The 27,102-nt window shown below is 37.7% G+C and overlaps 1 protein-coding gene across 8 annotated transcripts in view; it reads right to left on the bottom strand.

Annotated features, from left to right (window-relative positions):
- Positions 1 to 725: 725 nt before the first annotated feature.
- PPHLN1 (periphilin 1) overlaps positions 726 to 27,102 on the bottom strand; it is a 72,473-nt gene continuing 46,096 nt past the window's right edge. For 4 of the 8 annotated variants that reach the window (XM_074827428.1, XM_074827423.1, XM_074827422.1 and 1 more), the window contains one exon: positions 726 to 2,991. In XM_074827428.1, coding sequence (XP_074683529.1) covers positions 2,782 to 2,991 — 210 coding nt within the window. In that variant the 3' untranslated portion in view covers positions 726 to 2,781. Of the gene's footprint in view, positions 2,992 to 6,600; positions 7,294 to 18,411; positions 20,147 to 25,694; positions 25,774 to 27,102 lie in introns of those variants that run through there. The other 4 variants (XR_012623601.1, XM_074827425.1, XM_074827424.1 and 1 more) reach the window with 4 other exon arrangements.

Here is a 27,102-nt window from a genome sequence, read left to right on the forward strand (position 1 = left end):
TTTGGGTTGAGCATGGCAAGTTCATCATGAGTCAACAGTGTGCCCTGACAGCCAAAAGGGTCAGCTATGTCCTGGGGTGCACCAAGCACAGCATAGCTGGCCGATTGAGGGAGGTGATTGTCCCACTCTACACTGCACTTGTGCGGCCACACCTCAAGTGCCATGTGCAGTTTAGGGAACCTCAGTATAAGAAGGACATCAGGCTATTAGAGTGGACCCAGAGGAGGGAGACCAAGATGGTGAAAGGTCTCAAGGGTAAGACTTATGAGGACTGGCTGAGGTCACTTGGCTTGTTCAGCCTGGAGAAGAGAAGGTTGCAGGGTGACCTCATCAATGGTCTACAACTTCCTCAAGGGGGGCAATGGAGGGGGAGGTGCTGATCTCCTCTCTCTGGTGACCAGCAACAGGACATGAGGAAATGGAATGAATCCCCCCCTGCATTAGGGGAAGTTCAGGTTGGACATCAGGAAAAGGTTCTTCACTGAGAGGGGGGTTGCTCACTGGAACAGGCTCCCCAGGGAAGTGGTCACCGCACCAACCCTGTCAGAGTTCAAGAAGCATCTGGATGATGCTCTTAGTCATTTGGTTTAGTTTTAGGTAGTCCTGCGAGGAGCAGGGAGTTGGACTCGATGATCCTTACTGGTCCCTTCCAACTCAAGATATTCTATGATTCTGTGATTGTAAGCTTAGGTCTTACTTTACAGAAAAACACTTGAAAAATCAGATACTTTTATCATAGTAAATTTAATCAGGCTTCTAGTAAAGGAGATTCCTAACAAACTGTACAGTAATAATGGACATTTTTAATCAAAAAATATATTAAACATGATTTCAGCATTTTTTTCATTAGCATTTCTAACCCAAAGCAGAAACTCTGATGTAACACCCCAAAGGCTCTCGGTCCCGTAGACAAGTAGTGTAGTGCTGTAGTTACGCTTTTGCCTCAGAGAAGACTTTGCCTGTGGTTTCATGACTGATCTCGGTAAACCAGGTTGTTGCCAGAAGGGGCGGGTCAGGTCTAGCTACTGTGCCACAACAGGTTGCCTCTCTTCCCCGCTCTCTCTCCCCAAATTAGCGTTCTGTAGGATCCATGAGCTGATTCCCACTCACTGTGCAGCCCACACAATCCCAGGTGCCAACAAGGTAAATTGCAGGTCATCTCCTTTGAGCAATGTGAACTCTTAGAAACCAACAAAAGCCAACTGCAAAACCACACCCTACTGACATTAAAACTAATCAGGGATCTCAGGAATCTGATGTAATACACATTTAATATACCATATAATGATTTGCATGTGTAAGATGCTGTGATGCATACAGTACCTTGTACAAGCAAAATCACTGCTATTTCATTAATTTTTCTGCACAGCATTCTGATGAAATCTGAGAAGCTATCTTGATAAGGGGGCTGAATTCAAAGACTTTTTTATTTCAGAATACTGTGCACTTTGGAAACAGTGAGCTTTGGTCATTAGTCCTTTTACAGAGTTTCACGTGTTTCTAAATGCAAATGTATATAAAACAATTGTGCTTATACTTACCTCTTTGTGATTATGACTCAAATTATCCCTTTCCTAAAACATTCATAAAAAACAGTACCTTATTAAATGTAAAGCTGTACACAATCCAATGAGTCCTAAATATTTTTCATCTCTGAACCGTAATCATGTAGCAGTGGCAGTCTCTTGACTCCTCAACTGCTGCTCCCCCACTACAAGTTGCTTTATCAGGTCAAAAATGATGGCAGACATCACCCAGAATCACCTAGGTTTGAAATGATGATGAATTTGGGGCCTTAGTGTTCAACTTCACGTAACCCAAAATAATCTGGAGTTACTAAAGAGATGGTCCTGCCCGCTTTCCTTGCCCCACCTTGCCACCCCAAATTCCTGCTCCCTTCTTGATGGTGGAAATAAAGATTACACACAGCCTCCCAATTGTTAAAACTGATGGATGAAAAGTGGTGAGAAGGTGTAAGGGGGGAGATGGAGAGAGTAGGAGAAGGGACCTTTCCCTGTTCAGTGGCTGCCTGCAGTTACACTCTGTGAGGTGTAGTCAAAAATGTAACAAAGGAAACGTTTAGTAGCAAATAGTAACAAAAAATGGAATTCACCCTACATAATACTGCTTACTAGTAATGACTCATGATATGGAAAACACCAAAATTTAAAAGGCATTTGCAGAACCTGCAATTAGAACAAAAATGCAGCACTTCTTATATCAAGTAGTTAAGTTGCTCTGGCAGTCAGAGACTAGAGATAACCCCTAGTGTAATTTTACAGAATGAATCTGAAGTTTAAAATTAAACTATAATAAATAATTTAAATCATGGTTGTGAACAATTTTGCAAGTCTTCCCTTCCTATAGTAAATATAAACCCAAGACATATTTCTGCATGTTGACCAATGAAGAGCTGCTTCTTGTTATTTTAATAAAAATACAGTTTTTGAAGTCACACTTACAGACATCAAAACATAAGTACACATACATCGGACTGAACATTTTTTCCTAGGTAACTGTGGAAAGGTTTCAAAAATAGTTTGTCACTTTACAGCATTTTTGAAAAGAACATCCTTTCAAAGGAATATATGTCAACAAGTACAGGTAAGGAAGAATACAATTGTGGAGACCACAGTGAACAAGATATAGCCACCTGAGCTACTACGGAGGAGGGCAGGGCTTGGGTTCAAATCTCCAGCAAGATCTCCTCTTTCCCCGCAAAAGCAGATTTATGTATTATGGCATACACAACGTAGAGGATCTAAAAGCCTATTTTTGTCCTTAGTATGAGCCCTCTTTGAAGGATTCTGATAGATCTTGATTGGCAGCATCGTACTGAGCAATGAAATGTTTGAGTTCTTCAATGCATCGCTCACCTATTTCATGCAAATTCTGCCTCAGGGCAAACTGAATGGACTTCTCTAATGATGGATCTTTATCAATCAGCATCTTTACTACCATGCCAAAGGTTTCACAGTCTTGTCTGTAGACCTAGAAACAACACATTTTAGAAAACAATTAAATGCAAGACTCTTTACATTAACACACCAACAACCTTCATTGAGTTAGGTGCTATTGCAGATCCAAACCAAACAAAGAATACCGGATTTAACACAAGTTTCAACTGCAAGATGTATTTGCCTTCTCTTTTGACCTGCGCTAATACAAATGTGACTAGTTCAGAACTATCTGGATATAAGAAATAACTCTTAATGGAAGAAACGCCTTTAAGAAAGAGATTAAATTCCTCTTGCAAATGCTAAACCAGATTTTCATTGCAAATATATGTAAAATTAATTTAACTGTGGCATGTCTAGCAATCTCAATTTTTATACAAAGCAACAATAACTTTGTAATCTTTCCTAATACTTTAAATACAAGTTGTGTTTAAATAATTTCACCAAATTATGTTTGCTTGTTGGATATCTGTTTCTTGTAGAGGTCCTTGACAAATATGACTTTAATTAGTTTGACTGCATTGGTGATTCAACCGCTAAGGATAAGAGAAATCCTGGCAACAGTTTACGTGAACCTGTCTGATCAGGTACTGCAGGGAATGAAGAGTTTGCAAGTCAGTTATGTACTACAGTTGAGGAGAAGTAAATTCTCATTATCACTGCAACTGTTTTTCAAACAAACATCTGACAGTGCTCTTAGGTGGTTTTCAAAAGGTCAGTCAGTGGCCTTTCAAAACTTTTTTTCAGATTCCAGCTAAGGTTATTAATCTAAGCACCCACCAAAAAATGAACTTGTCAAAGTCTTCCAACTGCCAGATGCAGTTCATTTTCACACCTCTGTGGCCAATTTCCATTTAGAAAGTACACTGGCTTTTTGAACGAAGATAAGTAAGTTTTATATCTCTGTACATTTTTTTAGGAGGAAAAAAAAAGCTAAAATGTTGATATTCTTCAGAGTATCTTTTAATAGGGTGTGCTTGTTTTTTTACAAAATGTGTGACCCTTTCCTCTCATATTTATCTATATTGTCGACACAAATGATACAACTGTATATAAGCAACTTCCCATTAACAAAAAAGAAAGAAAAACACAAACAAAAAAAAACCCACAACCAAACACCACCAACACCATTTTATTCTTAAGGACCAGTCCAAGGGCAGCTCAGGGATATTCATGTCAGAGGAGCAGTAAAAAAACCCACATTCCGCACACAAATTAAACTATTCTCAGAAACACAACGATTTAACATGATACCTTTAATAAATACAGTTCTCACATGTTTGATAGTATATTCTATAAAAATAGTTTAAAACATGACCCAGTTTTCAAACCCTGGTTGACAAATAAAATAAAACCTTCTGGAAGAAACTCATTTTCAATGGAGATTAAGAAGTCAAAAAGAAGAGCGCAGCCCAAAACAAACTGGAGCTAAACATCTTAAGTGTGGAAATGGTATGCACATGGCATTTTTTCTGAGTGAAGGTTTGTTTCCTGCTTTGTATGTTTAGTTCTTTGGTAGTAAAATATCAGCACGAAACCCAGACTCTCAGAGTTCATGTTCCACAGCAAGTAAAACACAGCACTTGCTAAGAGAACTTCAGAGTAAATTTGGGTTACTTTTTTTCTGACTCTTTCCAAGGAAAAAGCTCAGGAAGAATCACCATCTCTCATTAGCCATAAGACAGACAGATGGTATTTCACTTTGGATAACTCATACCTTTCAAGTACTTGCAGCATGCTTGCTAGCACTGTCACAGAATGATTTCTGAAAGGTCTTTTCTCCCCAGAGCCATCTTTTTTTTTTTTTTTTTTTTTTTTTAATTGCATGTCTATTTGTCCTATTTTATCACCTTTGAAGTGGTCAAACCAAGGATGCGTGTGATCTTCCACAGGTAAACAAACCTGGTAACTGTCAGTCTTCAGAGGACGCCGTGCAACACCAGCACAAGTGAAATCCTGACACTAATAGAGAACACAGGCACATCACCCTGCCTTCTGCATGGGAAGGCACCCAAAGCTACAACTGAAGGAAATGCTCTACTTTTAATTGGTCTTCAAATTAATGGCATATAGTGCTACCTGCTATTTCTCTCTCACACCACAAAGAACTAACACAGATGACATTTTCTGACCCTTAGCATACAAATATTAGCTCAATCTAAGCACATCTTTCTTCAAAACTTTCACAAAAGAAGACTTGAGAATCAAGAGAGCCATTGTCATCACTGTATCTGGAGTCAGAAGTCACTCTGCTGTCACAACAATCTGGAAACTAAACACCTTCATACACGAGATGAACGTTTTCAATACTTTGTGACAAAAGACTTTTAAAAAAATAGAATTGACCTAAAATAGGGGAAGAGGGCAAAGGTGGAGCAGGAAGGCAGTTCTAACAACAGAAAACAAAGGAAACAGCTCAGCTCCTCTAACAATAATTGAGCAATTTTCCCTCAACAAGCTTTCTACCCCAGCTGCTAATTCTGATCCTCCTGGCGCAATCTGTCTCCTTCTCAATTGTGCTGATAAACCTATTTGTATAGCTGCAACGTAAATTGCATCACTGAGATGATCCCTTTTAAAATTACTTCCCCTCCAATTAATGTGATTCAGTGATTCAATTGTAAAACCAGATGCATCAGCACAACTGAAAGAACTATAAGCCACAGTTGTGAAGTGGAAATAACTTCATAAACCAGTTTACATCTGAAACCAGTGCACAGCTACCAACCCTCAGAGAGGAGTTACTATGTTTTGCAAAAGAGAGTAGAGATTATCAATTACAAGAGTATCAACTACAGAAGATATTAATTACAGCTTAACGGTACAATCAACTATTTGAAAAAATTGTGAAAGCACTCAAAGCTCTTGAAAAAGAGGATGGTGACATGGCATATTAAAATCCGTCTTCTGGAAAATAAACTGAGAATACAATGCTTGAGGAAGAAAGAAAACTGCAGGAAAGACTCCAAACAAGCAAAAAAGCTCTCTGTTGTAGAAGAATACTGGAAGAACTTGTGACCCAACAAGGTTTGAAAATAACCCTATCTTTAAAATTCCAGCTGATATTGATTTTGAGCTCAGACCATAGAAAGCTCATCTGTAAACATCTGGAACTAAAAACTGAAAATGATTCCAGGTGTGGGGAAAGAAGAAATAACGGGTTTATATTAAAAAACAAGAAAGGGAATAACACCAACAACATGATTATTCTGTCTGATATATACGTCAGGTAATCCTGAAAATAGCTAAAGCCATAGGGTGATCATTTACCAAGGCCCTAGCATACTTTTACTCTCTGACCTAAGCTACAGCATCAGGATAACGGAAAGAACATGTAACATTTTAGTAAGCAGATGAAGGAGAAGCAGAAACAGCTGTTCTATTCCCAAATATATAAATATATTTATTTTATATACACATACACAAAATATATATATAGTCTTGATTTTCCTATGAATAAGTATATAAGCTGAATTCAAGTTGCCTTTGAAGAGTTTTCCAAAATCAGCACATCTGGCATCTGTGAGGTCAGAGGCTCAAAAATATGCCTACTTTTATATTATTCTCGTGGCATTTTAGCTCTTTTTAGTCTTACATGATAATAGCATAGAAGCTCTGGCTGAGATCAACCCTTCACTGTGCTAGTCTCTGTACAAGCACTTTAGGCAAATCTAAAGGTGTGATGTACCTGCAACATGTTAGTAGTGAAAACTAAACCAAAATTTGCACTTAAAACTGTTGAAAAATAACTAAAAGACATTTACTTCCGGATCTAGCTAGAGCAATGGAGTTAGTCCCCCAGGTTGGAGGTGATCAAGCCCTAGAACTCACCAGGCAGAATGAAACTTTTGAGAACTCCCTAATCTGTGTCTGTGCAAAGTTTTCACAGTTACCCTCAAAGCCCCATCAACAGTGACTTACGACACTGACGCAAAAGAGATGAAGGATACCACACATTCTCTTCTTCCAGCTCAGCTCTAGGATGTTAACCTCTGATGATGAAGAAAGAGGGGTGGAAGCAAGCACGTGCAGACTGCTCATGTCTTAAGACTGCTAAATCCCTCCTGCAATGATAAACTAGAAATGGTCTTGGCTTAAACCAAAGAAAATGTATTGAATGGCTCATTTGATGGGTAGAAAACACCATCACCAAAACTTTGTTATAAATCTGAACTCTGGGCGTGGATGAAATTATACCTAGCTAGGGGATACCTTGATGACTTGTCTACTACTCACTGACAAAGTCTGCATCATTTTCTTCCTCTGCCTAGCACAGTCCCATGTTCTTCTCCAAAACTGTTGCAAAGCTGCTCGTATATTTTGCACAACAGAGCTGCTGAAAAACATGAAGGGAAGTTACAGTGGAGATATTTGCAACCCTTATTTCAACCCATGCACCAAGTTTCCCCAGCTTAGCTCTACAGTCTGTGCAAAGAAAGGCTTTTTAACTTCTCAAGGTCATTCAGAACAGCTAAAACTACAGCTTCTGGTCTAAGCAGCCTTTGAAGAAGAGGGAAACGAGAGAAGTCCCCTGATAACTAGAAAGACCCTCAGGAAGACTGGTCCCACCAGGCTGCGTTAGCCTCTGTATCTCCCATGTCCACAGCTGGTAGAACATCCAACTGAGTAGCAAATGGGAGATGCAAATTTCTCTTCTCCGTCTCAGAAAGGATTCGACTGAATCTTCACTTCTCATTTCTGGGAGAATTGTTCTAATGAATGTGTTTTATTTTATATAAATGTAGACAACATTAACTATCTTCTCCAGCTATGGTTTTGAACGAATATGACTGTGACACTTTTTTTGAATGCTCTTGGCTTTATACATGTGTAAAAGCCTCTTGAATAGGAATCATTAAGAGACTTGTGCATGCAAGGCTCAAGCAGCTTTATGCAAGAGATGGGCAAATTCATTTCAATGCAGAAGGTGGTACTTCTGCTCACAAACACAAGCAGGACCACCAGGCATGAGGAGGACCACATCCATTAAGTGGATGTGATGATTTAGCAAGTGGAATCGATGCCCATGATTTCCTATGTAATTTCCAATCCCTTGCTCTTTTTCACCACAATCTTCCCTGCATTTTTGAGTATTCTTATCATTCCATACATTTACAGATTCATCTAACACACTCTCATCTCCACTAGGACTCCTTCACAGCAACATGACGCAACTCTAGGCTCTCTGAGCAGCTCTGCACCATATGTATCCAGCCCACCATCAGTGCTTGTGAGTCAGCGCTCATCTTCAGAAATGCCTGTTCTCAGCTCTTCATCCAGAAGGCCAAAGACCCTCAAGGTTCTCAGTTCACACAGGGGAAGGAGTTAGGGTTGTGGCTCAGAAACCATGTTAAACAGCCTGCAACCCTTAGATACTAACTCATCCTTGAGAAGACACAACATGCCCAGCAATCACAATTTTGTATCTGTGATTCATGCAAGTATTCATTTAATATATTATCTTTCAGTAGACAGAAACTTTTCAGTTACTAAGGGCACATATCCCACATGTATCAAATAGCCCATGCAAGGAGGAAAGAAGCAACATGCTCACTGGTAGTTGTTTGATTTCTGACAAAGGCAGAGCTTGAACTTGCAGAGCACAAGTATAGCACAAGTTTGAAAGCCGTACCACATCCCCTCTAGACACCCCAGTAATGAAAGAGCAAACTGCCTGAAATGTCTCTTGCTTCAGTGATGCCCCAGGGCTCCTCTACACCAGACAGAGGTAAAAGCTTTTGCTCCCCCAGCTAAAAAACGATAGCTAGGCTGGTATAGCCCTCTGGTGGTATAAGCCAGCTTCTTATTTCCCCTCCTCAGCAGACCTAAAAGAAGTCTGACAAAGCACTCTTCTGTTAACACAGACACATCTATGCCAAGATTTCCTGGCATGGGTAGAGCGACGATGAGCTATAATTTTTCTTGTATTCCTAAGAGCAATACTAAAAGATTTTGTAACGTAGACCTAGCTCCAACATGATTGCATACACAGTAAGATTTTGCACTATAATTGTGCACGTAAGCTATAGTAAACTGGGAAACTACTATACAGTGAAAGATTTCAGTATTGCTGGGATCACACTATCTTCTTTGCCAAAGACATCTTTAAAAAGGAATTATTACCTCTCCTCAAATAACTTTTTAATTTATTTACATATTATCTTGGATTTTTCTCAACCATGCAAATTAGACTTTACTAGCTTACCCGAAATTTACTCTCCTCAAGTACAATAAGCTAATCCTCTACTGAAAGAGTACAGAGAAATTTTCATTATTGCAGTGGCAGTGTAATTGTACGGTTATGTTTATGAGTATAATATATAAATTTATAGCTCCACAGTGCAAAGAATGCTCAGAACTGCCATTAAACCACTTGCAGACAATTCTCATGATCAAGACATTTAAAATTGGTTTTCAACCAAGATGAACTATTTTTCATGGTTACAAAAGCTAAATTAACGTACAACAATTTTAATACTTGGTTACAATAGCCATATACAATTTTAAATTATAAAATATCAACAAGTCTACTCTGTTCCTTTCTTAAAAAGACACTAACAATTTTGCCTTGAATCTATCTAATAATTTCTGCACCCATTAATCAATGTGTTCATAGACCAATTAGATATGCATTGAAATGCAAATTGGGGGAAACAAGTTATTTAGTCTACTATGTAATAACGAACAATTTCATGTTAATTTGCTACGTACTGAATATATGCAAAATATTAAGGTTATTTGCACCTAAACGCAATTCTGCCTCCCTTTCTACTGAAAGTTTCAAGCGCTTGGTTTAATAGATTTAATCAGCTTTCAGAATGTAAGCCCACCATTTTTGGCATTCAAATACCTGTCTGAGAGGTCTGCTGGAAGTCCCTCATGGGGAATAGATGCTGATACAGCCCTCACCTTAAAAGAAGCATCAACTCCAATTTGAACTCTGCTTTGCCCTCAAGGACCGGGACAGCAACGTGGGGGTCGGTGCGTGAGCACAGTGCAGCAGGGCTGGGCGCTGGGACCCGCAGCGCCTGGGAGGGGGCCCCTGGGAGAGGCAGCTGAGGCCACCGGGCTCTAAACTCTCCAGAAACCAGTCGCCGTTCCCCGCACAGGGCCATGGTGTTTCTGTTCAGCAGGTCTACAGCATCTTGCTTCTATGCCACAGCATCTCCTGCCTGCGCTTTTATTTATTCTTTTCATTAAACTAATTTGAATGAGGAAGATTGCCTAAAACAATGCTTCCTGCTTCATTTTAAAGTAGAATTCTAGTATGAAAAGTGCTCTGTAAAACTGGGGAGTGGGTGTCTATGTCTACAGTTTCAAACTCTCTGCTGAGTTTGCATGAACATTTTAAGGCTGAAAACCCTGAAGAGTTGGCCTGGGTCCTGAGACACAACTCTCATCTTTTCCACATTGTTTAATACACTGGGAAGAAAACATCAGGCCAAATTATTTACTTGCATGAAACCATTATCTCCAGTTTAAGCTCAAGACATCATCTGGATACTCCTTTGCTTCATATCATGCCCCTGGTGACACCTCCGCAATTACAGTGAAGCCATGGGTTTTGCACAGGGCGGAGGCGTCCACTGCAGCGCAGGAGAAGCTTGTGACTGGCTCAGGAGTGCAATGACTGCAGGAGCACCCAACAAAGCCACACAGCCTTGTCTTCCACACATCAGCCTCATTTTCCCATGGCTTCTGTTGTGCAGGGCTCTGCTGCTCAGCAATACTTCTAATCATCATCTCTGTAGAGAAGCACCATCCCTCAACTCCTTTCTTCTTCCCTTCACCACCCAAACAAAAAAATTACATGGTTTTGTGCATTTACTCAATGTTTGTAAAGCAATCTAAAGATGGAACATACAGCTTTAGTATGATACTGTTGAGCAGAGCCAAAAAATAACAAAAAGCAATTAAAAAGACGTCCTCAACAATGGCAGTGTTTCCAGCTCCAGTTACACAACAAGGACAAATCTGGAGAGCAAGGCTATATAGTTCTGAACAATCACAGCAAAAGCCAACCTAGCTGGTACTATTTAGAGAACTGCTCATATGAACTATTGAACTGTCTCAGCTCTTTTAAGTCAAAGTGAACAGGGAAAGCATCACATACAAAGTTGTACTGCCTGGCAATTAAATTAGTATCTGGAAAGTTCAGCAACTGAGTTTTTGTTTACAAAAACGTACATTTTCCAAATAATTGCTCTTTGCTTTAAAATTACTACAAACAAGTTTTCAATGAGAAGCAAGACATTTACTATAAATATATTGCTAGGAAGTCCATGTATTTAATAATTTTTAATACAACAGTGGAGGACTTTAAGCGAATGTTCAACTGAACAAGAATCGATACACAGCAAAAATGTACATGACTATACACTTCATTTAATGTTACATTTTGGCAAGAGCAAGTGCCTTATTACTTCTTCAAGAAATGTCTTTCTCAGTCAAGCAGAAGTAGCTCCCATGTGGGAGAGCAAGGACTATTATGTTACATGGTTTTACTGGAGATAATTCTTCACTAAACCAATCAGACCACATAATAACAGCATTCTAACACCAACTACAGGCCCTTGGAGACCAGTTTGTGTGTGGCCTAGATTTCATAGGCTTCTTTACAACAGATGTGTTGGATGAGGGTAGTGTTACTTCATATATTAACTTGTGTGTTCCTTAGGTAAAACAGCAGTAATAGTTTAAGTTCTACTTCTTACATATCCTTCTTGTAGAAAGCGTGTGCCTTCTGCAAGCAGATGATATATCTGAATTCAAATAATCCACAGCAATTGCAATTCATCAATTTCTAAACCTCACCAGAAGTAGTGATAATCTCTTAAAGATATATCAGTGACATCTCACGTATAAGAAGCTATATGTTTAAGAATGCCCAGCTACAAACAACTGTGCAGCTAAGTCCAAAAGTTGTCTGAAAGAGCAAAAATTTATGTATCTATTAATTTCTCTTTGTTCTATCATGATCTTCAAGTCTAGAAACTGTATTTTCATAGAACCATAAATGAAAACAAAATCCTAAAAGCTCTCCTCTCTGATGGATGCTAAAAGAATCCCATTACTTGAAATGCACCAGTTCAAGATTAAACAGGAAATAATCAGCTTTATGCCAAAGGAAGGACCCCGCCCTGCAACTTTTTATTTATAAAATACTGAATTGATGGAAAGCTATTTCCTAAATCTGCTCCATGGTAAACTTATTGCTCCATCCAAAACAGGAAGGGTGAAGTTTATCTACAAAAGACTCTATGTTAATTCTCTTGTTAAAAATGCTTTAACAGCTTTCAGTTATGTGCACTGACCATAAAGGGAAGCAATATTCATTTAAGATTCATCAGAATGGGGTATATATTAACAGCAACAATTACATGACAAACCAATCTTCATTGTCATAAAAACACACCAATATTTTTGTACAGAAAATACAGCAGTTTAAAATCCACATATATGGACTGTATTGCAGTCAAGATCAGCAATGATGCATTTGCTTTTATCAAAAAAGTGACTAGTGGTGATTTAGTTTCCCCTCAACAAAAATCTTCATACTCAATTTCAACAAATATCCTCAGCTACAAATACGCTCAGATTCAACATTCTGCATTTAAGAGGGCTCATTTCTGTTAATGGGCAAGACAGAATTTTATCCTGAGGTGTGGATCACCTGTATTTGATTCCATGGCACAATGTAAACAAACAGCAAGAGAAGAAAACAAACAAAAAAAATTCTTCCTTTTCTAATTAAGAGCAACTCCCAGCAGATCAGTTGTACAACTAACTGGCAGCAGCACAGTTATTATAAACTCAAAGCTAGTGGACGATGAGTTGGAGAACCAGCCCTTAAATGAGAAGACTTTCACACCATCACTGTCTAAAGAGCAACTTCATTTTTTTATCTTAAATGGTTAAAAAAAATGCTAGAGCGACGGGCATACCAAAGGCTAGGTTTTTTAATCATGTGTGCAGCATAAAGAAAATACTACACAAAATAAGTAAACTACTGTATGTAACGGACAACTTTTCAGAAAGGAAAAGCAACAGCTGCAAAAAGAAAAACAATTACTTAGATTACCAACATTTTATTACTTAGTTTATGTTAAACCTTAAGGTTTCTGAAAGTTTAGAATTACTTCACACATTATATTAGCCTCACAAATCAGTTTTATTAGTGCCTCAATAATGGATCGAATTTTTTTCATGTCCAAGTCGTTGTCCTGTCTCTATCCTCTAAATAGTCACTCTCACCATTTACTTTAAGTACACATTTCAAATATAAAATCAAATAAAGGAAAAAGTAAATTTAGACCATGTTTTTGAAGACTTCTGTAAGCTTTCCCTGGCTTGTGGATATCTTCTTCCACATGCAGCTGTGACGGCTGAAAAGACTATTCCCCTTTCCCAGCTGTCACCATCCCCACACCAGAAACCATCACACCACTTGTTTGTGTGAGCCAGCGATATACAGGATTACTCCTAAAACTCATTTTTAGGCAAAATCAGCCTGATTAGGTTGCATGCCCATCAGTTGTGCTGCAGGGAGAAATCGCCTATTCTGAGTGTAAAGGCAATGAGCAGCTGTAGATGACATCTAGAAAGGACATTTATCTATAGCCTTACTAGTGTGTCCAGTCTCTGAGATCATCCAGGACTGCTCATAGAACTGCTACCTAACCTAGATAAAGCACACAGGATCTGTGCTGAAACAACCACATACTCAGAATGTATCTTCAGTCAAATACGAAATAAAGAAAGAAACAGAACACAGAACTAGCATAAGGCTGGGGCAGGAGCAGGTCAGAAATGCTGTATGGTGAAGCCTCATTTTTCATTGCAAAGATGTTAACCCCTTCTGTATTTTTAGGATTCAACACCCAAACTATATCTCCTTCTGAATCTGTTCCCACAATTCTAGCTATCTCCACTTCAATTTGGAAGCAGAAATCTGATCCAAAAATTGGTTAAAATAGAAAGCATGTCTTTCCCCAAAGAGAAAGCCACAAGGAATAGAGATTGTCTTTTATGGTTAGTAAATCACATGTCTTAGGGCAGTGATTACCAATTGTGGTTCGAAGGGAACATAGTAGTTCTGCATTTACTCAGTGGATACACCACTGACTGTATCCCACAGTACTTGTAATTAGTTATTTGATAAGTTTGGGTTACAGCTCATAAGTAATATTGAAGAATCACAGCAATTAGCTGGTTCAAAAAAGACTGGGAATCACTGATTTTTAAATTGTGAACTATTTTTCCATGTGAAAAACAAGCCTGTTTTGTATTTAAAAAGATCTTTTGAGACTAAGAACACTGGCTTTCTATTTCCTCATTACAAGCCTTTATTAATGAGATAATTAAGCAATGCTGCATTTCAGCACAAGAACTGGTACCTATCAAACTCATTAAAGGAATGTCTGACACGTTCAATCCAGCGTCACTGAACATTTTCCAGAAGTTGTCTGATGGGGTGAACTGACAGAGGACAGATTTGGAACGAACTTGGCAAGATACGTGAACACACTTGTGACTTTTTGAAGTATTCACTTGTCTTCAGATTCTGGCATCCACTGAAAAACTTTGATTCTTTTTGAGTCTAGCTTCAGTCAGCCCTTATAAAAACTATTATGAACAACAGAAGAAAACTGGGATCATCAAATACTGTTTTGCGTTGGTTTGTTTGGGTTCTGTGGTTAGTTGGGTTTTTTTGAGAGAGCACTTTAGCTCTGGGTTCTTCACATACCTTAGAGCAACTTTCTGTGATCCCTGACACCTATAAATTGTGAAAACAGCATGATGCACCAAATTCACTAAGGAAAAAAAACATAACAGAGATATTTCTAGTACTCAAGAGACCAAACTTGCACAAGGATACTAGAGGTCTAAGACTCAGTCCTCTTGGATTTACTTCATGGAATGTCCTATTTATTCTAACCATAAAACAAGAAGGCTGATTATGGTACCAGTATTTGTTTACTAGTAATGATGGTAAAGCATCATGTAAATTAACAAGTCAATTAAAAAAATTAAAGATAGAACAAATTAGCCGCTACCCAGCAGTTCAGTCAGCTTCCTGCAGGTCAAAGATTTGTTGAGTATCACCAGCAGCATTATGAATTGTGGTCACTTCAGAGATGCAGTAAGTTCTGCCTCTAGCCCGCACTCCAATGTGTAGAACCTCACTCTGGCAAATCACACAGGCAACTAAAAGGTAAAGTGGGGTTTGACTCTTCAACTAAACACTTCATAAAATTTCAAATTACCCCCAACACCTTGATGATTTGAAGATATTCTCAAATAATTACAAAATCTGCTAATATCTGCAAACATACTTACTTTGCCATATTAATCTTTAGAGATACATAACCTATTGTTTGAATAGTCTAAAATAATTCACCTTAGGGCAGACACCAAAACAAATAATTTCAAGCCAAACAGCTAAAATGTGGGGAGAAAGTAAGCTAATAAGGAGGTAATAAAAAGAAGATCTAAGCTAGATAATGAAACTGGAAACCACATAACTATATGTGAAAGTATTTACTGAATAAAATGTACTGTTACGATAAATAAACTTTTAATGCTGTATCTCTAAGCAAAATAATAGCTGTTGCTGATGAAGTCTACTGATGCTGGATTGATACAGTGTGTTTTGGATAAGAACAGCATGGAAAGAGAACAGTGAAGTCTCTTTTGATAAGCAGAACTAAACAGTTTACTGCCTAAGATAAAAATAGGTTGCTAAAGGTCAAACACTTTAGTACAATAGCCAAAAGAAACAGCACCATGCCATTTACCTTTTAACCTTACTTCATACAAGATTACCATGTGCTCTCAAAGATACATAATAGACAGGGGTTATTCGTACAAACATATCCTGAAAAATAAGGCATTCCTCACTTCATGCAGGCTTCCAGAACACTTTTTTTTTTAAAAAAAAAAAAAAAAAAACCAAACAAAACAGTTCATGCTAGTAAAGATCTGTCTGAACTACACTGTCTGGAAACAGAATTAAATGAGCGAAAAAAAATTAATTATTTAGAATAGAGCAAGACAAATTAAATAAAAAACCACAATGAAAATGAATGACATTTTCTCATTTCATTTAGAAATTACAGTGGACTTTTTGTTTTTTAAAATCACATAGGGGTATAAACATCGCAAACTTTCTATTTTCAAATCAGCAGGTAAGACATCAAGGATTAGTATCCACAAAGGATTGATTTACATGCTAACCAAAGGATTATTTATTTATTTAAGAGTACCATGGACTGTGTAGAATGATAACAGTAACCGTTTCATTTAAAAAAAAGAAAAAGAAAAAGTTGCCTTCTACAGGATAAGTCAGTAGCTTACACTCTTAATGAAGAAAATCACTTTCCATTTGTTGGCTGCAATGCACTGAAACTAGATCTTAGAACTATTGCTTCGTTTTAATATGATCCATTGACTCAATTAATCTTACTTCAACTTTGTATTAACCTTTCTTTCATTTGTTCACCTCTTCTCTTTGTTCTCCTTAGTCTACATTGCTCAGCAAACTACACTGTGGACAAAGCCAAATCACTCTTCCTGCTCCAAAGACCCTGCAGTTGGCCAATACATACATAATAAAGAAACCACTACTGAAACCCTGACTACCCTCCCTTCTGCCACCGCAATTTTATCCAAGTCTTCCTCATTCCCTCAGCAAGTCTTCACTCAAGCTCCCATATAACCTAGCTCTTTGAAAAATCAGAAATTAATTGAAAAAATATTTCACATCAACTGAATTATCAAAGTATCTTTGTATTACCTTGTAGCATAAATGCATTTACATCTCATGCATTTCCAGCACATACAAAAAACATAAACAAAAGGTATGTTTCATAACTAAATGGAAACATTATTTAAAGAAGAGAAACAAAGACTGCCCACTGTTACAATTACAGACATGCACACATGTTCTTTCAGAGCTATAATTTTAGATATCTAATACAGTAGCTTTAAGGAATACAGTAAAAAGCTATGTGCTTACACATTAACACATAGATGCTGAGCAATTAATATTTAAATGAATTGCAAGCATATCAGTGAAAGCTTGTACCCTTACATGCATAAAACCTCACCTGACATGAGACACTGGGTATTCAGACTCAGCTAACATGTTAAATGACTCTGAAAATCTTAGTTGATCCACGATGGACAAAACCAAGCTCATCAGTTTATCCCTAACAGACCTCTGCATATCTTAATATAACTCTTCAGCAATATGCACATATATTTTTCAAGAATACTCAGTCTTACTGTACAGAAACACTTAGTCAAACAGCACAGACTGAAGAGAACCTGAAGCCTGAGATAAATAAGACATGAGCCATGTTACTATAAAGGCACTAGACTTTCAAAAATAACCGGTATCATTTTTAACAAAAGGGTTATAAGTGATCGAATCCTGCTTTTCCTAAAGGAGAAAGGATAATTTTTATGATGAATGTTGTGATTCAAAAAAGTGGACAAACTGGTCCATACGCAGAGTAAAGAAAGAGGCTTGGTGTTGCAAAGAAGAGGTTACGTTCTCGGAAGTCCCCAGTGTATAGCACAGGTTTAAGACAAGCAAGGTTACCTTACATTTTCACTGTCAGAAATACGTACATGCAAAAACTATGTTTCCCCCATCAATAAAAAAAGTATTTGGATCAATATAAGTGAACAAGGAGGGAATAATCTTTACAGTAGATGAGATACTTCTCTTTGGAATCACTGCTCTGGCTGCTTACCATGACATGAGTAACACCTACACAAATTAAAAGGCTCCAGAGCCAGCTCATTATAATGATACATGCTTTTCTTGGTAGCAAAAAGCCCATCCTGCTTAAAATAGAAAGGAACACTCCTAAAACAGTTTCTTTGGTAACTTATCTTGGTCATGAGAGACCTCATAATGACTTTAAACTCAAGATTTTTTTTTTTTTACCACCCCACATTCCCCAAATACCAGCTGACAAATGACATAGAAAATTCACACACTAAGAACACATACTGTATTTAACTAATTTTTTAAAAGTATGACTTATCAAATCACATATAAATTCACAATTTTAGATTTATCACATCTGTATTAGATATGTTAATGACTTAATACTGCAACCATTTTACTGTATATTTACTAGTATACAGATGATAATTATCACATTTGGAATGCAGATGTAATTCCCAATCCAAAAGGAGATTGCAAGAATAACAAGACCAATAATTCTGTTGTATGTATTATGAAACATTTCACTCTGTTATTAAAGAACCATTCACTTACAGGTGGGCTTAAGAAACCAATAGCCTAAACGAAATCAAGGGTGAGTCAAGACCTTTCCAGAGCTCAGAGTTAAACATTTAGGTATCCTGTTACTAGAAAAATCAAAGGGGAAAAAAAAAAAAAAACATTAACTGACCTCAGTGAAACAGGAAACAGAATCTTAGAGTTTATCTTTGCTTCTGATTTAGCAAAAACATAGTTGCAAGAAAACATCCTTCAATAGCAATGTAAGAAAAAGGAAGACTGTACAGTGAGCTGCAGTTATGCCTAATAGTAAATTTGAGAAGAACTATGAAAAGCATTTAAAAATTAATCAGGGCATTTTTGAGTTATGGCTAGACCTACACTTGGGTAAGCAGATTAATAATTTCATTAAAAACTAATTTTTACAATTAAAAAATCATTCACATTAACAAAATATTCACATTTAGTACATTTATTTGTAGCTGAGAAATACAGTAAACTGAATCAGACAACAGAACAATCAGCAGTGACTGACATGTTTATCAAATTCTTCAATAAGCGATTTCAGGTACTCGATGCAGGAACGCCGCATTTCCTGCCTTATGATTGTAGCTTCCTGCAGATGCCTCAAGGGCATCCAGAGGAGAAGACACCAAGATGGAAGCACCTGGCTGCTCCCCACTTGTTTCTGGAACCAGAAATAGCAACAAGTTTTTTTCTTGCATGATGTAGTGTCTCCACCCTCCAGCCAGGGAGAAACTCCACCGCATTTGCCCATGGGCTTTAGAGCTTCAGTGGAATTAATTCCCATCTCCACCCATGTTCCTCTTGTTCCCCATCTCATTCTTCTCCCCACCCTCTTGGCTGCAGTTCCTGATCTTGGCGCATATTTTTTTTTCAACTGCAAGCCTAGTCCCACCCTTGTTCATTGCTTCCCACACTCCCAATTCCCAACTGTATCTCTCCTGTCACCACAAATCCTTTCATCTCTTTCAGATTTCCTCCACCCTCCAATTCAGGGGTCACCTCATTCCTCAGCTAGACATAGTTCCACTCTGCCTCTTCGTCAAAAACTCTTGCATCCTTTTGCCTCTGCCTTCTGGATGCTCTCCTGCATCCAGTCCTCCTCTTGTCTTCCCCTTGGCATGGTCTCTCTCCATAGAGAAGGAACTTTGACAGGAAGATTCCTAACTTGACATGCCTTCCTAGACTGGTTTCTCTCCTTTCAACTGTGTGAAAAAACCTGCACTTTTGTTGGTGGTGGAGGGGTGCACCAGTCACTGTCAAGAGCTGGTGAAGGTACAGTCTCCATCCCATTGCTGGGGGAGTTATGGGTGAGACTGCCCCACCAGTAGAAGTCATCTAATTACAGGTTTCAAGGAGGCTGTATTCAGCTCACAGGTCCCCCAAAATGAACAAAGAGACATCTTTATTTTAAACCATAACAGTCTGTGTTAAACTTTCCTGTTCAGTGGGAACATTTATCTGTAATTGCACACTTTCAGTTCTTTATCACATTATAGCTGTCAGGCAATAAATACGTAAACCATTCAAAAATGTTTTGATCTTCATTTTCCTAAAGTGCAAATACTTTAATGATCTGTAAGAGGTTAGAGTTTGAATTAAAAGGGACCATTTAGTTTACAAAACCAAGCCATTTCACTATCAAAACCACTGGAAATTGTGACTGCTCTTTCCTTTCAAGATCTACTCAAGAATTTTAGTGGCTGAAGTAGCTGGGTACCAGCTTGGTTCACAACCAGATCAAAGTTCGGCTCCAACAGGCCAGCTGGAACAAGCTGTCATGAGGGTGTCTAGTGATGCACTAGTGCTCCCAAATGAGTAAATTCTCCAGAATATGTAGAACCAAAGCTACTGAAGTTCGAAGATGGTGAGGTGTCCTAAAGGAAGAAGAGAGCTCTGGTCATGGCAGCTTTAGATAGAAATTAAACAGAACTGTTTTTAAGAGTTTTATCTTCCCTATGACAAAAATAAACAGTCACTATGCAAACAGTTACTGTAGCTTTTTATAGATTTCTGCCTGATAATTAAAAAACTTTGGGTGTCTAAGGCAGTGCTTTCAAGTTACCGAATGTTCAGAGATGGTAGTGGCTTGACACACAACACAGCATGGATAATCATTTGTGGCAGCAGGCACATTTAAGAAACCACACTGTGAATAATAGAACTGGTTAAAGAAATATCTGAAAACTTTTCATTCTTTTTCCTGATCCGATTCATAGCCAGGCCCCACAAAGACTACTGTGCCAACACAGTGGACAGTACAGCACAGGGATGTAATTTTTTTAAACTATGGTTGCCACCAAACTCTGTAATGTGCAGCTGAGGTCTGCAATGGTACAAGTTGGGGGGTTTTGTTTTGTTTTGCTTTTTGAAACAACTGCAGCACTTGCTCAAGGGGACTTTCTGATGTCTAATGAGATGCAATCATATTATGGTCTTTCTCCACTGGAACTCATACAGTTTCTGCTACTGCCTGTTTTCATAAAGCCTGTAACAACTAATCATCTTGGTTTATGCCTGAAGTGAATTTAGTTGAAACCTGACAACAGAGTCAAAAGATACACAGCACAGACACTCTGCAACTGCATAAGCTAGTTTCTCCAGGAAGCCAAGTTAAAAAAAAAGGTAATAAAATGGGCAAATTTCCAGTTGAAGATGATCACTGAAAAGCTTGTGTCAGCATACCCTAATCTATTTCTCCTTTTGTGATTAAAAATGCTTATGTGGAGATTTTTTTTATTTAGGTAGCACTTGACCAAGAGAGTTAATATATAAATTACCTACTATACTAAGGTGGTGAACTGCTTGTGGGGAGTAATTATGGTCAAGTAAGTACACCCAGTACCCACCTAAGTACCACATTTCATGCTGTAATGAAACCAAGTATTTAAGCTATCTGGAGGGCAGGAGAGGGGGAAAGATTGCTAGCATGCCAATTAAACCATGAAGAAACAGTATCAAACCCATCTATTAAAGGTTATTAGTGTCACTCAGAGCAATACTCGAAGTTCAATAGTTCAGAAAATTAATGTATAAACAGTCCTTTTCAAGATGCATGAGAAGCTAAAGAACAACATGACCCACTTGATTTTGTCAGTATTCAACTTCTGTGATTTTATAAATCAGGTAGACTCTATTAGCCTTTCAGTCAAAGCACCAAGGTAAAACAAGCACACTAAAACTTTGTCCTGAGGGGAATGTGGGCTCTTGTTTTTCTGCCATATTTTGTGAAGCATGCCATTGTGATATCCATACTAGTGAATGTCCAGACAGTCACTGAGGACTGAAAGTCACCTAAGTGCAAATAAGAGTCAAACAAAACAGGAAAGTGATCCTTGTGGGTTGGTGATAAGTGATGATGTGCATTAGTCATTTACACCCCAAGATAAAAATCTAATGTTTTTACAGTCTTAACTTACAGAAGAGGAACATGCATAAGCAACTTATGCAACAAAAGATTTCTTCCCATATCATTTAGGAAAGTACATTCCCAATTCTGATGCCTTTTGGAATTATCTTTCTAAAGAAACTATGAAAAAGACCTGTACGATCACCCTTATATTTTAAAGGTCAGAGCAAATAAATACTTTCTGTGACAAGCTTTTAAGATACAAACCCATATAAATACTATATGCACTCAAAATAATTTGAACAAAAACCATGTAACAGTCCTCTGTAAACTTTAGCTTTTTCATTTTAAATAATTTGCTTGCTTTCCAAATGCCACCCAATTAACGGCTGTCACAGCCGTTACTAATGTTCACAGAAAAGAACAAGCTATTAAAAAAAGTATAGCCTACTCATCTTTAAAACATACTGAGTTTAACCTGCTCAGTTAAACAACTGCCAGAAGAAAGAAGGCATCAGGCTAAGCACTGAGACACAGAATATAAAAACAAATAGAAACTTAAGAACCAGGTGACAAATACAACCTATCACCAAAGTGTCTTTGGTCACAGATGACCCTATATTTATACATGAATCAGTGTTGTAAATAAATTAGATTACAAATGGATTAGAGGATTAAACTACATGTACCAGCAAAACTGTCATCTACAAAACCAGTTTGTTATAAGAGCAGCTCTACGGTCTGTAAAACACACACGAAAAAACATAAAACTGTAGATTCACACTTCAGCAAATTTTCCCTACCTACAGGTTGTCTGTGTGATACTCTTCTGTTGCTGTCTACTCTGACTGCCTGAGGTCTGAATGCTTTTGTCAGTGCAGGAGAAATGGCAACCAGCTTCCATGCTAGACATCAAGTCCCTCCTGTCACCTACCTTCCTGCCACTGCCTTTCATTTGGCACTTACCAGGGTTTTTTGCATGTTTGCTCAGTTACCACCTTCCCATCATCACATATGGTTTTGTGAAACCTTTCCTTTATGACACTGTCCTGTGTTTGCCTTACATACATCCTGTTTTAAGCACCACTTGGATTCCTCTTTCAACTCTGAGTCTTTCAGAAGATCAGTGCTCAGACTGGGAGCATTGGGAATACTGATAGAGCTGGTGTGACATCAGTGTTGGGGTGGAGCGTGAACAGATGCTAGACAGTAGTTCTTTGAGCTAGGGCTATTTCTGAGGCAATTTACATTTCCGGATCTAATTATTAGGTATATGGGACTGATCCTATTCTCATTCTGTTTCAATCCAGGAAACTGAAGGTTTCCCTGGTAGCAATGCTGAAATATTTCTCTGAAATTCAGAAGTTTCCTTGTTCAAGAGACATAGGTGATAAGAAAAATACAAAAAAGTTAAAACTTTAAACCTCAGTGCATTAAATCAACTGAGAGAGAATGTTATCTTCCACCCTTAAACCTGTTCAAAAATAAAATCGAACAACATTGCTAAAACCACCTCGCAAGTCCACCAATGCCATTCTGTTAAGGCAAGAATAAACTGGAGAGAAATAGAGGCGGCTCTCTCTATCCTCTACATTAAATCCAAGTTATTAAAACCACCACCAACAAAACCAATAATTCTCACTCACTCACAGAAACTACTGCTTTTTATCAAGGCTCAGACTATTCATCCTTTCTGGTTTTGTCCTTCAGCTTTCTCAGGAGGTTTGCCAGTGTCAGTTCTGCTTATCCTTCCAAGCATCTTAACTTCTAGCAGTTTTTTCAGTAGGCAATTTCTCATAATGAGTTCCTAATTATACATCAAGGCCCACACATTTTTAGAGAGTTTCTTCTCTTCTTAATGCCTTTTCCAATCCTGTTTACACTCATCATCTCTTGAAACTAATCTTTCTTCTTCCTAGTCTACTCAGTATTATTGTTTCCAAGTCTTCTTTCAGCCTGTTAAATTCTTCTGGTTTCTCATGACAGAACAAGAAATTTTAAATCAAACAATCACTGCTAGCTATTGATTGAAAAAATACTATTTAATGGACAATTCCTTAGTTTTTCACTTTATCTGACCAAGAAATGGATCTTGTCTTTCAGATTTGAACAGCTGGGCACTGAGTGAAACAGGTACAACCTTCCTTCACATTTCCTTTGGTTACAACTAAGTCCAGCAATTTTATCAAGTACCCTCTCTCATTTAAGTCTTCCAGAGATCTACAATCAAATTATAACATCTGTAAACAATCCCCTTTAAGGCTGACTGTAAGCAAACAGTCCTCTTTGAGATCTTGCAATCTGCTGTACTGCTTGATCACATAAATGAAGAACCACTACATCAAAAACTGTATCAATGATTACATTTATCAATGGGTTGAGTCCCCAGAATTCACCAACTTCAAAATACTGTGCTCAGCACAGGCCAAAAACTGTTTACATTAAAAAACGTAAGGCAAAATAAACATCAAACACAAAGTCTTCCATAGATAGGTAGTGATAGAAAGCTAAAGGTGAATTCAATCTGATGCATCCAGGTTTCTCTAAGAAATACCCTCCTGTTACTGGATACATGCGTACATTTCTGGTGTTAAGTTCTCTTAAAAGTATTGCCCTATGAGCACTGCATACTAAATAACACTCACTTTTTATCAGCTTTCCAATGAAAAAAGCTTCTGGCAAAAAGCTGAAATGTGGTAATACACTTCCTTATTAAACTATACCTTCAGGTGCTGAAGTAAAATGAGTGAGTTGCACTGATTTTGCATATGTAGCAGTTTGAAATTATGAGCAGTGCATACCAAATAACCCATTAATGTCCATGGAAATGGAAGAGAACATAGCTAAACAAATGAAAAGTGAAGGACTGCAACTTCTCAAGCATGGTGACCCAAACACAAGAAAAGGAAAGTAGCTAAAGTTTTCACATCCTTTTACAAGTATCCTGCTTTAAATCAATGTATTTGTAAGGAGAATCCATGATACAATGAAGATACTGACCAAAAGCTTTTATGTTCTCCATCTTGCAGTTTCATAAACATGAAAATGCAGATTTCTAACAAACAGATGAGATTTAGAAAACTGAAAGATCCCAGCACAAAAAAAGACTTAAGGCAAGTGTGAACTATAAAGATGCAAATAAGCATAATGACTTAATTAATTTGATTTTGCAATGATAAAAATTAAAGTCTAGAGTAAGTATTAAAAGGTAGTAGAAAAATCAGTAACTCGGAATTAATATGCAAGAAAAAGTGCCTGAGAATGTGTAAAAAGTAAATTACTTGCCTTGTATATAAGGAGAGGGGTACTGATACAAGGAAACTAATAAACCACAAAAGCATGAAACAAGATCATAGGCAGATGATATCATTAAGTAAAGGAATCGTCATCAATTTTTCTGAGAAGCCTAAGGCAAAATACCAAAACCTGAGACAAATGTTTTCTTGATTAGGAAAAAATAAATTAACACACCTAATTACATCTTACATTTAAATAAAATAAACATAAGCTCAGAGGAGGCATGATACTTATTATGCTACCAACCAAATTAGACTGATGATCATGATGATGAGTCCATCATTCAGGCCTTGCTACGGTGTATTAAGTACACAAAGTTTGAACGGCAACAGAAAAGCTAGGAGGGAACCAAAATTTACAGCTTCCCCATCTTTTACTCTCATCTGGCCTGTTACTCTCGTCTGGTCTACTCCCATCAGAAACAAAGCATGTCTGACCTCATCCATAATCAGAAATAATCCTTTAATATGTTTTCTAGCTACTGTTCCAGTTCCTTCAGCTTCACTTAACTTACCTACCTCTTAACTCATATTTTAATCAGGGAATTTTTTCTAACCTAGATAATTTTGCCTGAAATGAGCAACAGCACAAGCAGTCCAACAAGCTAATCTAAGGAAACAGTAACCTGTTTCCCTGGCTCAGCTGAAGTCAAAAGAAAAGGTACAACCAAGGCCAGCTTTGACAGCCTCCTTCATTCCTTTCTGGATTCCCATTAGTCCAGTTTATTAATTTATTTATTTTATTACAACTGCTAAAACTTAAATGTTTAATCTAACATATCCAGAATTTATAAGTTTTCTGGTATACTTACCATGGTTTCTCATTAGCTTATTCCCAGCCAAGATGTGGAAGCTACCTCGTATTCTCTTTCACCTTACACTGTCGAAGCACTATAAAACAGTTTTGTTTGAAGCAAAACATGGGACACAGGAGGGGTCGGGGGCAGGGAGGAAGGCATGCAGTATACTTCCATACATTACAGAAATTGTGGTTATTTTATCACGACAAATACCTGTATATATTTTTTTTATGGTCTGATATTTAAACCAAAACTTTCTTAACTAAGTCCTTGACATGTAAAGTTTCACTCTGTGAGCTGTCAGTCTTCTCTCAGAACAGCACCTCCATCCCATTAAAAAGCATTAAATATACACAAAGACAATTCAGTTACTGCTATATAGATTTTACCAGAACAAGAGATCTGACAAAGAAGAAGAACAAGAAAAGGTTCTGAAACTACACACACTACAACTACTAAAACCTAACTGTTTTTCTTACTTAACTGCAACTTCTGGGCCAAAGATTTAACTAACTTACCTAAAAAAGAAAAGCAGTTAGACAGCAGATTTGGAAACAGAATCTGAACAGCCTGTTGGCCCAGCCACACACCCATATTTTCTTCTTTCTATGCACCATATATATGACGTTTCAAATGCAAGCTTCACAAAAATCTGTGATTTTCAGCATCTTCCAGCAAGAAGGCTGTCCAATTAGGGTGACAGTTCATTAATACTACTGAGGGCTGTTAATAAGTAACATTCATTGACAAAGTCAAGTAACCAAGTAACTGATCCAAATGTTTGAACATTTAAAAACATTATCCTGCTGGACATTTTAAAATACTGTTGAACTGAAAGCATCCAGTCAGCCAGTAATTCCATTAAAAAAAAAGCATTCATTAATGTATTAATTCCTACGCTTCCTTCTTAGATGCCAGAGCTCTGTGGTAATAGATAAATTGAGGTCTGAGTGTCAAATCTCATTCAGAAACTTAGAGGCTTGATTTTTTGCCAAAATCAAGGAAGGTACTTGGCTCATTTGGTAAAATTTGTCTTCAGAAAAGAATAGATTTTCAGATGTAACTCATGTCACTTCAACTTGCATATGCAACACTTAAGAAACTGGACACATAATAATGGACTAATTAACACAGTGTTGCAGACTTGATGTCTAGACAAGATAAGACATTTCAAGAACCCCTGCTACTCATGCTCATAAAGGAAGAACAAAGAGATAGCCTTTTGTGTAACACCGACGCTGAATCGCTCCAATTGTGAATTTAACACCAGGGACATGTTTGTCATCACTTCCGAAAAAAACCACACTTCAGCACATTATGGGCTAAAAGCATAAGCTGATCCTTAACTATATAAGAAGAGAAACTAAACTCCAAAACAATACTTTAATGTATATTTCATGTTATTAAATGCAAAAATATA

This window comes from Strix aluco, chromosome 5 (genome assembly GCF_031877795.1).
Source record: "Strix aluco isolate bStrAlu1 chromosome 5, bStrAlu1.hap1, whole genome shotgun sequence".
NCBI lineage: Eukaryota > Metazoa > Chordata > Aves > Strigiformes > Strigidae > Strix > Strix aluco.